At 42.5% G+C, this 13837-nt stretch overlaps 1 protein-coding gene across 3 annotated transcripts in view; it reads right to left on the bottom strand.

Moving 5' to 3' along the window:
* col7a1 (collagen, type VII, alpha 1) overlaps nt 1-13837 on the bottom strand; it is a 51953-nt gene that overhangs the window by 23926 nt on the left and 14190 nt on the right. For 2 of the 3 annotated variants that reach the window (XM_079156732.1, XM_079156733.1), the window contains exons 16-62: nt 13660-13806; nt 13079-13201; nt 12574-12840; nt 12230-12373; nt 11967-12098; nt 11270-11416; nt 10700-10828; nt 10470-10619; nt 10234-10370; nt 9988-10114; nt 9755-9898; nt 8733-8902; nt 8498-8539; nt 8315-8341; nt 8178-8222; nt 7957-8076; nt 7802-7873; nt 7671-7706; nt 7530-7583; nt 7325-7399; nt 7012-7125; nt 5791-5817; nt 5638-5691; nt 5457-5528; nt 5314-5373; nt 4886-4921; nt 4759-4803; nt 3984-4019; nt 3830-3874; nt 3675-3710; nt 3497-3532; nt 3321-3353; nt 3159-3230; nt 2998-3054; nt 2752-2787; nt 2583-2663; nt 1892-1927; nt 1734-1778; nt 1550-1621; nt 1368-1412; nt 1245-1280; nt 1070-1111; nt 829-909; nt 627-662; nt 467-502; nt 215-295; nt 69-104 (exon numbers count right to left, since the gene is read on the bottom strand). In XM_079156732.1, coding sequence (XP_079012858.1) covers nt 69-104; nt 215-295; nt 467-502; nt 627-662; nt 829-909; nt 1070-1111; nt 1245-1280; nt 1368-1412; nt 1550-1621; nt 1734-1778; nt 1892-1927; nt 2583-2663; nt 2752-2787; nt 2998-3054; nt 3159-3230; nt 3321-3353; nt 3497-3532; nt 3675-3710; nt 3830-3874; nt 3984-4019; nt 4759-4803; nt 4886-4921; nt 5314-5373; nt 5457-5528; nt 5638-5691; nt 5791-5817; nt 7012-7125; nt 7325-7399; nt 7530-7583; nt 7671-7706; nt 7802-7873; nt 7957-8076; nt 8178-8222; nt 8315-8341; nt 8498-8539; nt 8733-8902; nt 9755-9898; nt 9988-10114; nt 10234-10370; nt 10470-10619; nt 10700-10828; nt 11270-11416; nt 11967-12098; nt 12230-12373; nt 12574-12840; nt 13079-13201; nt 13660-13806 — 3674 coding nt within the window. The remainder of the gene's footprint in view (nt 1-68; nt 105-214; nt 296-466; nt 503-626; nt 663-828; nt 910-1069; nt 1112-1244; nt 1281-1367; nt 1413-1549; nt 1622-1733; nt 1779-1891; nt 1928-2582; nt 2664-2751; nt 2788-2997; nt 3055-3158; nt 3231-3320; nt 3354-3496; nt 3533-3674; nt 3711-3829; nt 3875-3983; nt 4020-4758; nt 4804-4885; nt 4922-5313; nt 5374-5456; nt 5529-5637; nt 5692-5790; nt 5818-7011; nt 7126-7324; nt 7400-7529; nt 7584-7670; nt 7707-7801; nt 7874-7956; nt 8077-8177; nt 8223-8314; nt 8342-8497; nt 8540-8732; nt 8903-9754; nt 9899-9987; nt 10115-10233; nt 10371-10469; nt 10620-10699; nt 10829-11269; nt 11417-11966; nt 12099-12229; nt 12374-12573; nt 12841-13078; nt 13202-13659; nt 13807-13837) is intronic. The other variant, XM_079156734.1, reaches the window with a different exon arrangement.

Genomic DNA, 13837 nt, shown 5'->3' with positions numbered 1-13837 from the left:
TGATAACTAATACAAAATCAGGGCCAATTGTATATTTCAACCAACCAAACAGGAGAAACTAAACTCACGTCTCTTCCAGAATCACCCTGTTTCCCAGGATCACCCTGTGACACAAAGAACAAAACAAAAACTCATCAGCTACACACATTCGTAACCCAGTGAGGCTGCACATACGATGTGTTTTAAAGTTTGGGGAAGAGATGGCATAAAGTACCCTCTGACCAGGTGGTCCAGCGGCACCTGGTTTACCATCCAGACCAGAACGTCCATCTAACCCGGATGTTCCCCTTTCTCCCTGATCACACAGATGTTGAGGGTTAGAAAATCACATTGAATTTAGAGCCTACAGTTAGAAAACAGTTGATGTGGCTGAATTCAATTCATTTTATTAAAATATTGATAAAATGACTTGGGTCAGTTCAGTAGGTGAGATTGTGAGGACCAGCCACTCTGGTTGATTTCAAACCTTCTCTCCAGGCGCTCCTCTTTCTCCTGTGTCGCCCTGTAAACAGCAGAAGAGAAAATGATGTGTGTGGAAGAAAATTAGCAAAGCATTCAGGTATTAACAGATATCTAGTGATAAAAATAAATTGAAGTAGAGAAGCAGTGACAGAAAGCAAACTCACTCTTGTGCCTGCAGGTCCCCGTAGTCCCTCAGGACCCTGTATAAGTAGCGGAGAAAGAACAAGAAGTCACAAATGATCATCAGTCATGCATACCAAATCAACAGGGAAAGGGGTCAGTGTGCATACAGATGCATGTACTGTACGGTGGCTTATCAGATGCTCACAGAAGCATTTACAAATTGCAAGAATGAGGCAAACTCACTCGTAGGCCTGGGGCTCCGGGAGTCGCGGCTTCGCCTTTCTGACCTCTGCCGCCGTGCTCTCCTGGGTCGCCAGCATCACCCTGGAAATAACAATAACATGAGGTAAAACTTTTGGCTAATCGTGACATTTTTAATGAGTTTTTTTCACGTGTGGCTGCAATAACTACAGTCTGCAATAAGACTGGATTTGGGGAGAATACTTATTTTCACTCGCACGCTCTTCACAGGTACAGTACATACCTTCTCTCCTCTCTCTCCTTTGAACTGGCCCTGGATGTCAGCCTTTGGAAGAACACAAATATGTAGTATCAGGGTTGAATTGAGTTGAGCTATATGAAGTTCTCTCAATGGTAAGAAGATGCTGCAGAATGTAGTTCCTAACTCTAGTTTACTGTGATCAAAATGACACACTCACCACTTTTCCTGCTGGTCCTGGAGGCCCTTGGAGTCCCTTTAAGAAGAAAGTGAAATATTTAGATAAATACAATAGATATTAAGTTGTATAAGTACTTTGGGAAAAATAAAGCAGACAACAAACCAGTTCTCCTTTCTCTCCTCTCGGTCCTGCGGATCCAGGGCTGCCCTATGATCGAACACAGGTCAATAAATATACGGAGCAGCTGACTTTCCTCACCGCTTCTCCTCTCAAGGCTTCAGTGGGAAAGCACCAGCGCATATTGAAAAGCTGTCTTTATGATGATACATAAATGTGTGCCTCACATTTCGTCCGTGCTCTCCTGGGTCTCCGAAGTCTCCTTTCTCTCCAGGTCGACCCGGCTGACCAGCCAGTCCCTAAAGGGCGGTCAATCAAAAATATCTGTTAACTGAACTTTCCATTGATGGTAGTTTTTAAGTTTTAGAAAGAAAACTTGACTCTCAAACGTGTCAAAGACACTTGTCCTACCCTCAGTCCTCTTTCTCCTGCCTTCCCAGGAAGTCCAGACTCCCCCTGATGAAAAGCAAGTTTAAATAGACATTTGCAGTGACGTGTACAAGTTAATCTTTATAAATAAACACACACGTTTTATGAAAAGAGTGGTCGTTGAGATGTATTATACTTACAGGTGTGCCTTCATCACCCTTCTCTCCTCTCTCTCCCTTTAAGACATAAGTATTCATAATGATGAATATTTAACATATTAACTAGAAGGACACCTTAATTCCAACAACATCAGCTGAGTAGAGGGTCAGAGAACATATACAGAACGAATTGTTAGAAAATATCATGTCATGCACACAAAGTGTCACTTTTACCTCTAAAATGGCATCATTAGATAGAGATGCATGTTGGAAGGAAAAGAAGAAAGCTCAACAGGCAGTCTGATGTTTGATTATAGCACTGTGACCAACATGCAACAATAACAATAACTGTTTGACGATAATTTGAAGACAGTACAGAGTAATGTCTTACTTCACTGTGTAAGGAAATCCACTCCAGGAAAGACATTATAACATGATATAGAGCTGCGACAATAACTTTCACTTTTCATTTCTCTGTTATGGTTTTGTCTACAAAATGTAACAAATTTGTGAAAATATTTACAATTTCTCAGGGCCTAAGTTGACATATTTAGTCCATAGATATTTAGTTCTCAATGATATAAAACAGGGAGAACCAGTATATCCTCACATCATAAAACAAAGATTGAGATGAATTATCGCACAGCCCTACTTCCAACTCTACGTGGAGAACGCTAACAACAAGAGTGAATCATGGTACTTTCCACAGTTAAGGTTTGAACACCAATCTCACATCTTTCCCAGCAAGACCAGGCTTTCCTGGGATTCCTGGCCGCCCATTCTCCCCCCTCTCTCCTGGTTCACCTGGATCTCCCTGAAGAACAGTTAAAAGACCAGTTTTGACAATCAAATAAACAGAAAGGCTAAAAAAAACACACAAATAAACACAGCAGGCCTCTCACCTTGGCACCCGGCCTTCCACCGATACCACCAAGTCCCTGAGGGTAAGAGCACATGTTTTATGTATTTTGGGACGGAGCGGTTTTGGGGCATGACTTACACTGACAGCTGGCACGAGGGAATGTTTCATGAATAATGGATGCAATTGTCAGGAATATATCACAGCAGCTGTAAAAGTTATCATTGTGCCATTAGTTGTTAAAAAATACCATGTAGATGTAGATAAAGAGGCGTGACTATGAACTCACTCTCTCTCCCGGTTCTCCTTTAGCTCCAACAGCTGACCCTCCTGACCCTGAAGACCCCTTGCAGAATGACAGAGAAGGAAATGTGATTTAGACAGAGGTCAGACTGTATGTGTACTGCAGACACAGATTTCCATGAAGATCATCATCCCCTGGTTTCTCACTTTCTCTCCTTTCTGAGCGGGCTCTCCCTTTTCTCCCCTCGCCCCATCGGTACCAGGCTGGCCTCGGTCCCCCTTAAGCAGAACAGCAAAGGAGAGGAAACGCGTCAGAGTGAAGCTCTGGCAAAAGGAAAAGTCTCACGAGAACAGAATTTGATAGCTTACCTGTTCCCCCTTCTTCCCGGGAATAACTGGAGCCTGCGTGATTTGAATAAAACAGTAAGGACTCGTCATCACAGACAACGACTCGGACTGTCACGGACATTAACTGCATATCCAAAATGAAAGGACGGATAAATTATTAGACGTGAGGGTTTTTTTCCCCTCATGTGATAACTCACACTTCTGCCGGGCTCGCCGCGTGCACCTTCGTTTCCCTGGGAACAGACAGGTGCAACTGCTCTTTCATCTTTGCTATGAAAATTCATTACATCAGATTATGAAATGTTCTGTGAAAGAGTCACGTTCCTGTTGACCTGCTGCTTCTCGTATGATTACGCTTAATTTAATCAGCCTCACCTTTTCTCCTGCCGCTCCACTGGGCCCTGGTAAACCCTGGAGACAAAAGGGAAAGACTTCCTTCATGAGACTCTCGATGCATTTATAACAGTCAGACCATGCAGCAAGTATGAAACTAACTGATGTTATTAGCAACATGGCAGCCTGTCACTCACTCTCAACCCTGGTGTTCCTGCGAGGCCCGGCTTTCCTGGGTCCCCCTGCGGCAAAACATTATTCAGATAAAAGCACACAATCCAACCAAAAGGAAAGGATGTCAACAGTTGAATTAATCTAAATTTAAAACTTAACCAACTCTGCTCTACTCACTCTCTGCCCGGTTTCACCGGCCAGTCCTCTCTCCCCCTGCAAAGTAACACATATACAGGTTCACTGACATTTACCAAGTCAAATTGCATGTTCTGTGACTCTTCTGTGATTATCTGACTCACTGTCAACAAATCCTGCATCTTGCAAAGAAAGGTACATTACGTAACGTTTAGAATGATCACACTCTAACTAGTTACTTAGGGAGGTTTGTTGCTACGTAGAAATTAATGGAGCTTCTTAACTTGAAACGGCTCATCTACAAGTAAGTATCATTTCAGGAAAATAAAGGAATAAATAAAGGAAATCCCTCAAATTCTGCACAGCTATGAACATAATCTTGCACAGACAAACATCCATCACATCTAAAAAAGGAAATCAGGACAGCAAGACGTTGAATCGACATTAAAGCTTTCTCTCAGTTCAGGTACGAACACGTTCTCTGCAGCATATTATTTATTGGACTGAAGAAAAAAGAGGCAGCTGCTGTGTCTCCACCTTTTTCTAACCAATATTTCACAACTTGAACATTTGTAAGACCTATGTGAGCTTAATGAGACGCACATCAAGCGAAGCAAGATTGTAAATAAAAAATAATAATAATGATTTTGTTGAAATTGCATGTGCTCTACACTGTGGTAAAATGTGCTACTGCACCTGGTGCCATACCTGTGAATATGGACCATAGTCATGCAGACTATTAAAACACACACACACAGACACTTACACACAGACAGACATGCACATACTTGACTGATTCACTCATCACAGTACTCACCCTGTCTCCCTGTGATCCAGCCTCACCTGGCTGTCCTCGGTCACCCTATCGGAATAGAGCGAGTGACAAAGGTTACTCCTCTATTAACAGCTTACAAAATAAGTCATTTGTCTTACGTTTATCTTACCTTGCTACCAATTTCTCCTGGAGGCCCACGGAGACCCTGAAATACATGAGCACAATGCTGGATCATAAATGTATTAATTCCACTAAGGAGGTCAAGTTTTAATCCTGTTAATTTCTGTGTTTTTTATTAGTTAGCAGAGAATCTCAAAAATGACACGAGAGATTTTAGTGAAAGTTGGGCCATGGTACACGAAAGAAATGAATAGTTTCAACTGGGACAACGCCACCATGTGGACATTTATAAAGCACCTTATATCTTTGCTCACAACTCTTAAATTGTGAGAAACAGAAGCGTCTTAAACAGACACACATCAAAAGTTTGGAAATGGTGATGGGATTGTGTGGGCGTAGCAGAGGTCAGTGCTTTCTACTGTATTTATATTGTGCAAAAAACGGATTCCTCATCTTGACATCTTGTGCTCAACCTACCCTGTCCCCAGGGTCTCCTTGTCTCCCTGTAGGTCCAGGCACCCCATCGCCACCGTCGCCCTGAAAAAAACCCACAAGCCATCACTCTGGGATAAACACCTCCCATGCTCAAACATTCATAGACTTAATCAATCTGCAGCTACCTTGTCTCCCTTGCTGCCTTGAGGTCCTTCTGGCCCTCTAGGACTCTGAGCTCCTGGAAGTCCTGGGCTACCCTGATAATAAAAATGCCATTAGTAAATGCAAAATACACCCCCACATGCACACTAAGTTCATCTGCAAACTAAACATGTCAGCACATCAGCAGTGATTGACAGCGCTTACTGAGGAGCCTTTCTCGCCCTTCACTGCCACCCCGCTGCCGACTCCTGGAGGTCCCTGTCAGCAAAGAGAGATAAGAGCTGAGGATCATTATGCTTATGTGCTCCTCAGAATATTTCTGCAGTAAGAGGACAAGCTGGTGTTGGTGTGACTTACCCTATCTCCTGAGCTGCCCTTGTCTCCCTGCACAATGAGAGCGAGAGAGAGAGAGAGAGAGAGAGAGAGAGAGAGAGAGAGAGAGAGAGAGAGAGAGGATGCTGAACGTTGTTAGGAAACGTTTCTAATAACAACAGACATTGACGTGTACACACTTACTCACAGGTTGATACACAGACAACCCACTTCTCTGCTACTCCACATAGTAGCTCGACATTAAGGCAAAAGATTAAAAGGACAACCGATGACGACACATGAAACTACATTTTTTATATTACAGAAATAAGTTATTGGTCATTCTTTTTAATCCGCAAAAAAACATTGCTTCCATTCCTGAAGAATTAAAAACTATTGTAATGGTAGTTTGTCATTAATCAGGATAATTTCTAGAATAAAAAAATAAATGATTAAGACCATTATAAAAATCCTGACTTTTGAAATTAAATTATACACTAAAAATGATATTGTGTAACAAAAACTACCCCTAAAATCTCAGCTTTCCTGGCACATACAGTAAATACTTAAGCCAGCACTGAAGAAATATGCGAGTGGCTCACTGCTACCACCATGTGCATGAGTCTGATAATAACAGTTTCATCTTGAAGCTGTGCTTGGAGCCAAAAGACTCCATTGAGAATTTATTTAGGTCTCTAAAATGCATCAATCTAACAAAAAAAAAATATTTGAGTACGTGGAAATCTAAATGAGAGCATGCATGCACTTTTATCAAATATTTCATAACATAATTAACATAGTAAAGTTAAAAATGACAACATCTATATTTTTAAAACAGAATATGAGACTGTAAAATGCTTTCTTCAAATCGAATGTCTGTAAAAACTATTTCAGCAACAACTGAATAGCTCCTGAAAAAGCCTGAATATTTGAATATTGTTTTAATTAATGTGAGTAATTTAAATGTATTTTTTGTCACTTCAAAATGCCAAAGGGATGACAGATGCAAACTATCTAATATTGGTAAATCCAGCTTTATCATGACAGAGAGGTGCTCAAAGACAGCTTGTGTTTTGACTGTGAGTTTGGATTTAGGCTAATAGAGTAAATTATTTTAGCTCCGTTAAGGAGTGATGGAATGCTCACTTTTAGGATATTATATCAGACAGGTGTATTTTCAAGAGAAACTCTTTAAAAGCTGATAGCATACAAAAGTTATACTTTCTAAATTGAGGGAAAAGGAGAGAAGCAGGGGAGGACGCTCACCTTGATGGAGAGTCCTGGCGTTCCTGATAAACCTGGGCGACCATCCTGACCAGGTGTCCCCGAAGCTCCAAGTGCTCCTTTGCTCCCATCGCTGCCTGGCCGACCAGGAGTACCCTGAGTACACAACACAAACACTGGTCAGCATACAGAAATGAGAACATCCAAAACATCCAGACAGCTACACACAACCTTTTTACCTGGACGTCACTTTACAGATGAGAGTGTGTGTGAGTGTAGTCCACCGTGAGATTTAGGATACATGTGGCCATACAAAGCTAATTTAGGACTGTAGTCACTCCGGTTTGTTTCTTACCGGTATTCCTGGGATGCCTGGCTCTCCTTTCCTCCCAGGAAGACCCCCTCCTGATATAGCCGAGCCTGGTTCACCCTGAAGCATCAGCACAGCACCGTAAACACACACACACACATTTTGTTCTCCGTCGCTTTCAAACTGCCACAAAGGAACTACAAACACTTGTGAGGTGGTTTTTGGCAAAAGAAATGATCGCTCTGCTTACCCTTTCACCTTTAATCCCCGTTGGCCCCATTGGCCCTGTCCCACCTGTTTCACCCTAGAACAACAGAAAACACTTAGAAACCATTGTACTTTAGATATTTAAATGTCCACCTAACAATTCTACAGGTTAAGAGTTACTCACTCGATCTCCTCTGATCCCAGGTAGGCCCTGCGAACCCTGTCACAAGAACAACATTGTTTTGTTACTTCTATGTTAATACGACAACATGAACACATCCAATGGGTCGGTGGGTTTTGCTCCCTCAAACTCACCGGGACCCCTGGATTTCCAGAAGAACCCGGTCGTCCTGGCAGCCCTGAACTTCCATCAATACCGGGAAAACCCTAAAACGAAAACCAACTGCTTGTTACTTCAGTCCTCATTAGGGAAGTGTGTACAGTTTTGGTATGGCCTTAGCCGTACTCACTCTCTCCCCCTTTTCTCCTTTCACCCCCAATGAGGAGTCAGGAGGGATAGTTTGGCCGGGTGGACCTGGGCGTCCTTCAGCTCCTCTGGGGCCTTCCCTCCCAGGCACACCATCACGACCCTACACCACACATTGGGACACCACATTAGTATGTACAATCCATAGTATTTTGAAAAAGCAGTACATTGCTGTTAATAGGTCAGTGTTAATGAATGACTCACAGAATCTCCCTTGCGCCCATCTGCACCGTCTCTGCCTCTCTCACCCTGCGGAGTAAAACAAAACAAAATGGTACCTTAAAAGCTAAGAATGCAACTTACAAGGAGAGTGGTAAAATATTTTGCTTTCTGCACTGTACCGTCTCTCCACGAAATCCTCGCTCACCCTAAAATAAATAGGAAAGATTATATTTAGACATCATACAGGAGAGAGGAGGAGCAAGAGAACTTGAAGGATGTTTCTGGCGGTATAGAAATACAGTACATTATTATCACAGGTTCAATGTTTTGACACTGTATGAAAGTACAGCTGGAGAACTCACCTGAGGGCACTGAACGGTACACTGCTCTGGACCTGGACCTACCTAAACAACGACAGAAACATTAGGCTGAGATTAAAGAGGGTTTTTACTACGATATCCTCCTTTATTACAGTTAATCTATGCTATTTCCAAAAAAAAAGCTACAAAGTACCAGAAACATTTGTCTACAGATCACACAAAGCTTGAAAAACAAGACTATAAACAAAGCATAGGATTTGTCCAGGTTTCTTCTTACATCTGGTATTCTGGCAATGCCACAGAGCAAGTCTGCCAGCTCAGTATGTAAGGTGTCCAACTGCGCTGCATCACGGGCATACAGGATGTTCTGGGTGCTGCCGTCCGTCACTGCCCGTCGCAGCTCCTCGGTATTCGCCTGGCCGATACCAACTGCTAACACCGTCACACCTAGCAGACACACGCACACCAAGACATTTGTCTCACAGAGCAGAGGTGGATTTGGGATTTGTATGTGTCAGTGTAAAGTACGTCTACATATAGTTGGAAGTTCTTGTGAATTCAGAAGGAAACTAAAAGCACAGAAATATTTTCAAAGCTTTTCAAGTTGTTTAAGTTGTCACAGGCCCAGTGACTTAAAGGAATACTTACCCCGCAAAATGATCATTTGTATATCAACTACTCTCAGTGTTACCTTGAAGAAAATTAGTTTTTCTTACATGCCTCCACGGTGAACGGAGAATCAACGAACGGAGAAAAGTCTTGAGGAATTGAAGTGAATGGAGGCCATGTTTAAGAACAGCAAAACTATATCAAAACATTGTTATTTAAATTCTCGTTTGGACTCACTTGGACAAGTGGATGCCGAGGTGTTTTAGTAAAGATGCATGTGTTTGGGAAGTAGTGCGCATACAACTGGATGAATGAGACTTGGATTATACTGGTTGTGTGAGAGTTTGTAGAAGGATGCTTTGATAAAGTGTTGCCTCCATTTACTGTAATTGATAAGATTGCTTTCTGTTTTTTGATTCTTCATTCACCATAGAGGCATGTGAGAAAAACAAAGTTGTCTTCAAGAATTCAAGGTAACACAGGTTGAGTAATTGATATACAAATGTTCTTTTTATGGGTTAATATTTACATACATACTGTGGCTGAAATCTAAACTAAAATTATCCAGATGAAGCCAACATTAGTGATCTGATAGCTGCAGGTAGTTACATCCAACCAGGCTAAAGCAAACCATAAGTTTCGTTCACAGATGAGTGCAGTGTGACTGCTTGTTGTTCTGCTCCAGCACACCTGTAGTCCTGAGACTGTTGGCTGCGAGAGTCAGGTTGTCAGTTGATACTTTGTCTGCAATGATGACGACAGCACCGGGGACCCTCGGCCTCCGTCCAGCTGTGGGGGTCAGAAGGTACTGCCTGGCGTATGTCACCGCCTCACCTGCAGAGGGAGACAGACATTATCACAACTCATATGCATATACAGTACATCGAGCAGTAAATACGGAAAAGGCAAGAAAAATAACTGACCAATGTTATTCCCGGGACTTTCATCAAATGGTGTGGACAGGATCTCTTGAAGAAGTGTGTCATACCTGCTATGGCGATTAAGCAGGAACCATAATTTGGGTCTGTAACCGTATACTACAACTCCAAACTGAAACAGGCAGAAAATAATCAAAATGTCAGACAGCTAAAAGTGACCGTGCCATCAGATTCTGTGAGCAAACAGCCTCCCCAGGCCCTGTTGAGAGATTTATTCTTCAAGAGCAGTACCTGAGAGTCGTTGGCTCCGATAGTGTCGAGCGACCCAGCTGCACTCATTAGCAGTTCGCGCAGAGCTCTTGCGAGGCTAATCCGATCAGTGGATGCTGGGACCAGAAACACCACATCCAGACGCCCGCCCACACAAACTGTTGACAGCGAAGTTTGTAGGGTTAAGTACGGTATCAAGAGGTGTTTATAAGTATGGTAAGTACAGTATATGAAAGAGGAGGGTGTTGATGTGTTACCAGTGCGTTCAACAACAGAACTCTCAGTTCCCAATCGATTTTCAAAGGTGGGCTGCACCGTAATGCGATAACGACGGCCCAGACGCAGCCTAGTCAACTGGTAAAAGCTGGATGAGGCAGGGAGCGTAACAGACAAGCCTCGACCAACCTCTGAGAAATGTGAACAGTTAAAATGATGCAGGCAGAGTCTTTAAAAAGTAAATTATAACACATATAATAACATGTTTCACCTGTCTCCTCTCTCCAGCGTAGAATATATCCTGTGGCACCTGGTAGGGGATTCCAGCCAATCCGCATTGAATTCTGGGTAACCTCTGCCACTCGTACAGTTGTAGTTGTTGGGGGGGAGGGGGTACCAGCTGTAAACACGGATACAGAGAAGCAGCAATGACATTTAATTTGACATTTCATCCAATATATTTCTTGAAACATAAGATTTTGTATATCGTGCAATATTGAACTATTGCACTCAAGAAAGAAAACATTCCCATGCATATCTACACATCAAGTTCAAAGGCTTCTCAGGGACTTATGAGGTTTTACTTAGTGACTAAATACTGTATTGTTTTAGGGTAAGACTTGACATTATACAAGATATCACTGAGGCCTACAGTGCAATGTGTACTATGTTGTATTTTTACCATATTCAGCATTTGTGAACTACTGTGAAAAATGTAAAGTACTGTTTAACCCATTCATTTCAGAAAACTCCTTACATCCATTGTTTATTTCCTCCAGTCAAAACTCTTTCGGGGGTTAAACAAACAAACCTTGAACGAATATAGGAAGACAGGACTCACGTGTGGTGACTCTGACAGACACAGGGTTTCCCTCTCTGTTTTGAACTAAAGCCATGACCTGCACCTCGTACTGGGCTCCGGGGTCCAACTGGTCTAAATCCACCGCTGTCACATCACCCCCCAGCAGCTGACTCCTCTCATCACCACCTACAGCAGCACATAGTTGCAAGAGTGAGTGGGGTGACACAGCTCTCCTTAAACCTTTTACAAAGGATAGTTCTGATGTTTTGCAGTGGGGTTGTATGAGGTTCTTATCCATAGTAAGTGTTTTACCTACAGTAGATGATGGTGGGCACACCCCTAGTTTGGAGAAACAGACAGTAGTACTGAGGCAAGAGCAAAGCAATGTAGTGCTGTGGCTTCAGTTCCCCGTTGGAATAGGCTCACTGACGGCAAGGTAAAGCGCTGAAAATATATTTTATATAGCACACACTAAAACTGATATTGATTTCTTTAAGTTTTGCTGCAGTACATTGCTTTGCTTCCGTGCGGTAACTGTGGTTTATGTTTCTCCAAACTGGGAGTGTACCGAACGCCATCTACTGTAGGTAATACACTGACTGTGGGTAAGTACCTCATAAAAACCCACTTCAAAATATCCAAACTATCCCTTTAAGGGCAAATTAATGCTTGCGAGATGTTAGATTTATATTTAGGACTTAATAACAAAAGTGAAATGGACCAGCAATAGATCTACCATCTGTTTTCCTCCAAGACACACGATAAGCCGTCGCTCCCTGCACACCAACCCAAGTGACTCGGACAACCTCTCCACGGCCCTCCTGGATTTGCAGTGAAGTTACAGTCCCGACCACAGAGCTATCAGATTCTGAAGGTCGGGATGGAAAACAATCAGTCAGTTATTCTATGTAGTATTACCCTACTGAAAGTCAAGTTCTTCTCCCAAAAGACACTCTGGACAACAGCAATAATGTGAATTAGACAGATTCAGTGTGGTACCTGTTCTGATACTCAGGGTGGAAGGACTTCCCTCTCGAGAGCCAGTGAGTGAAGAAACTAATACGTTGTAGGCTGAATCTGACTGTAGCCCATCAATGGTGTAGGAAGAGATGTCGGCGGCCACGTTACGAGTTTTTTCAACTCCTGCATCAGCAAAACATAGCAGAGAAATGGAAATGTAGAAAAGAGAAATTGTTCCTCCAATTACAGATACATGAGGATAGAAGAGGCTGACAGCCAGATCACTACCCAGATCTACACACTAAGCTTTTATAATGTTATCATGTATTTGGATGTATCTTGTGTCTTTAAAATACTGAGTATTAATGCCAATCATTGCGTACCATCACCACTGCGCCAAGTGATCTTATAGCCAGTCGCCCTAACAGAGCGTGACCATGCAATGCGTATCTTCTGAGATGTAACGTCAACGATGCGAAGGCCAGACACTGATCCACCGTTGGGATTAGTCCGACTAGACAGCGTGACCACCTCTCCAACCCGTTCATCAACCACAGATGCAACACCAATTACCAGCGCCTCATCTGGTTGCAGGCCTTCTATGGTGAAGGCCGTGGCCGCCGCCTCCAGAATACGGGATTGCTCTGCATCTACAAGGCAGAACGTGAGGTAGTATAAAATTCTGCACACAAAAAAAAAAACGACTTTTAAGTAAAGATGTTCAACAAATTCAGCTTCAAAGTCTGCGGTTTTTGTTATTTTAAAGGATCATGAAATAAGATCTAAAAACAGCTTTCGCTCAATCTTCAAATAGATGTAAAGACTAATATAATAATACTTGATTTAAAACGATAAACTCACAAACGCGTTGTGACATAAAACACTTACTGTTGCCTTGTCTCCAAGTAACCCTGTAACCTGTTGCCCCTGTAGCACCGGTCCAGGCAATTCGAATTCTCCGACTGTTTGCGTTGGACACTCTGAGATTAGTCACTCTGCCAGCACCTTGCTCTGAAATGAAGGGCATACAGGGCCTTGTGTGACAAAATGCAATGTATATATCAATTTAAGAAAGCAAGCGCAAGTATTTTTCTTTGAGGGAAACAACAGGTAGAAAGAGAAAAGCTTGTACACCAAAATTCCCAATCAAGACTATTGGCTTTAAAAGATATTCATCTAGATGTCCACAGGTATATATAATATGCTAAGTATATGTGAACAGCATTGTTCAGACCAGTGGTGTGATTTTGCTAAATTAACGAGAGACTTTAATAACAACAACTATTGTGTTTGTACATCAAAGCTACTGTAAAATGTCAAGATAAAGAAGAAAGAAGAAATTAACCGTGACAGAATGAATTACATTATAAATAAGACAGCAATATTAGTTATCTGATATTCAGGTAGATTTACAGGAACAAGACAACAGGATGAATCACACAGCAGCACAGCGACACTGCTTAACCCACCTGGTTTGATGTAAACAGTAACGGGGTCCCCTTCATTTTCTCCCACCAGCGCTGTGACACTGACACCATAAGACACTCCCACTGTCAGGTCTCTGAGGTCAAGGGTCGTCTGGTTTCCAGGGATACGCCGTATTTCCTCTGATCCCGCTGACATGTCATGACACAAACAGAGACGCTA

Source organism: Pholis gunnellus (assembly GCF_910591455.1).
Source record: "Pholis gunnellus genome assembly, chromosome: 3".
Taxonomy (NCBI): Eukaryota; Metazoa; Chordata; class Actinopteri; order Perciformes; family Pholidae; genus Pholis; species Pholis gunnellus.
Note: the sequence above shows the minus strand (reverse complement) of the source record. Positions and strands in the feature narration are given on the sequence as shown.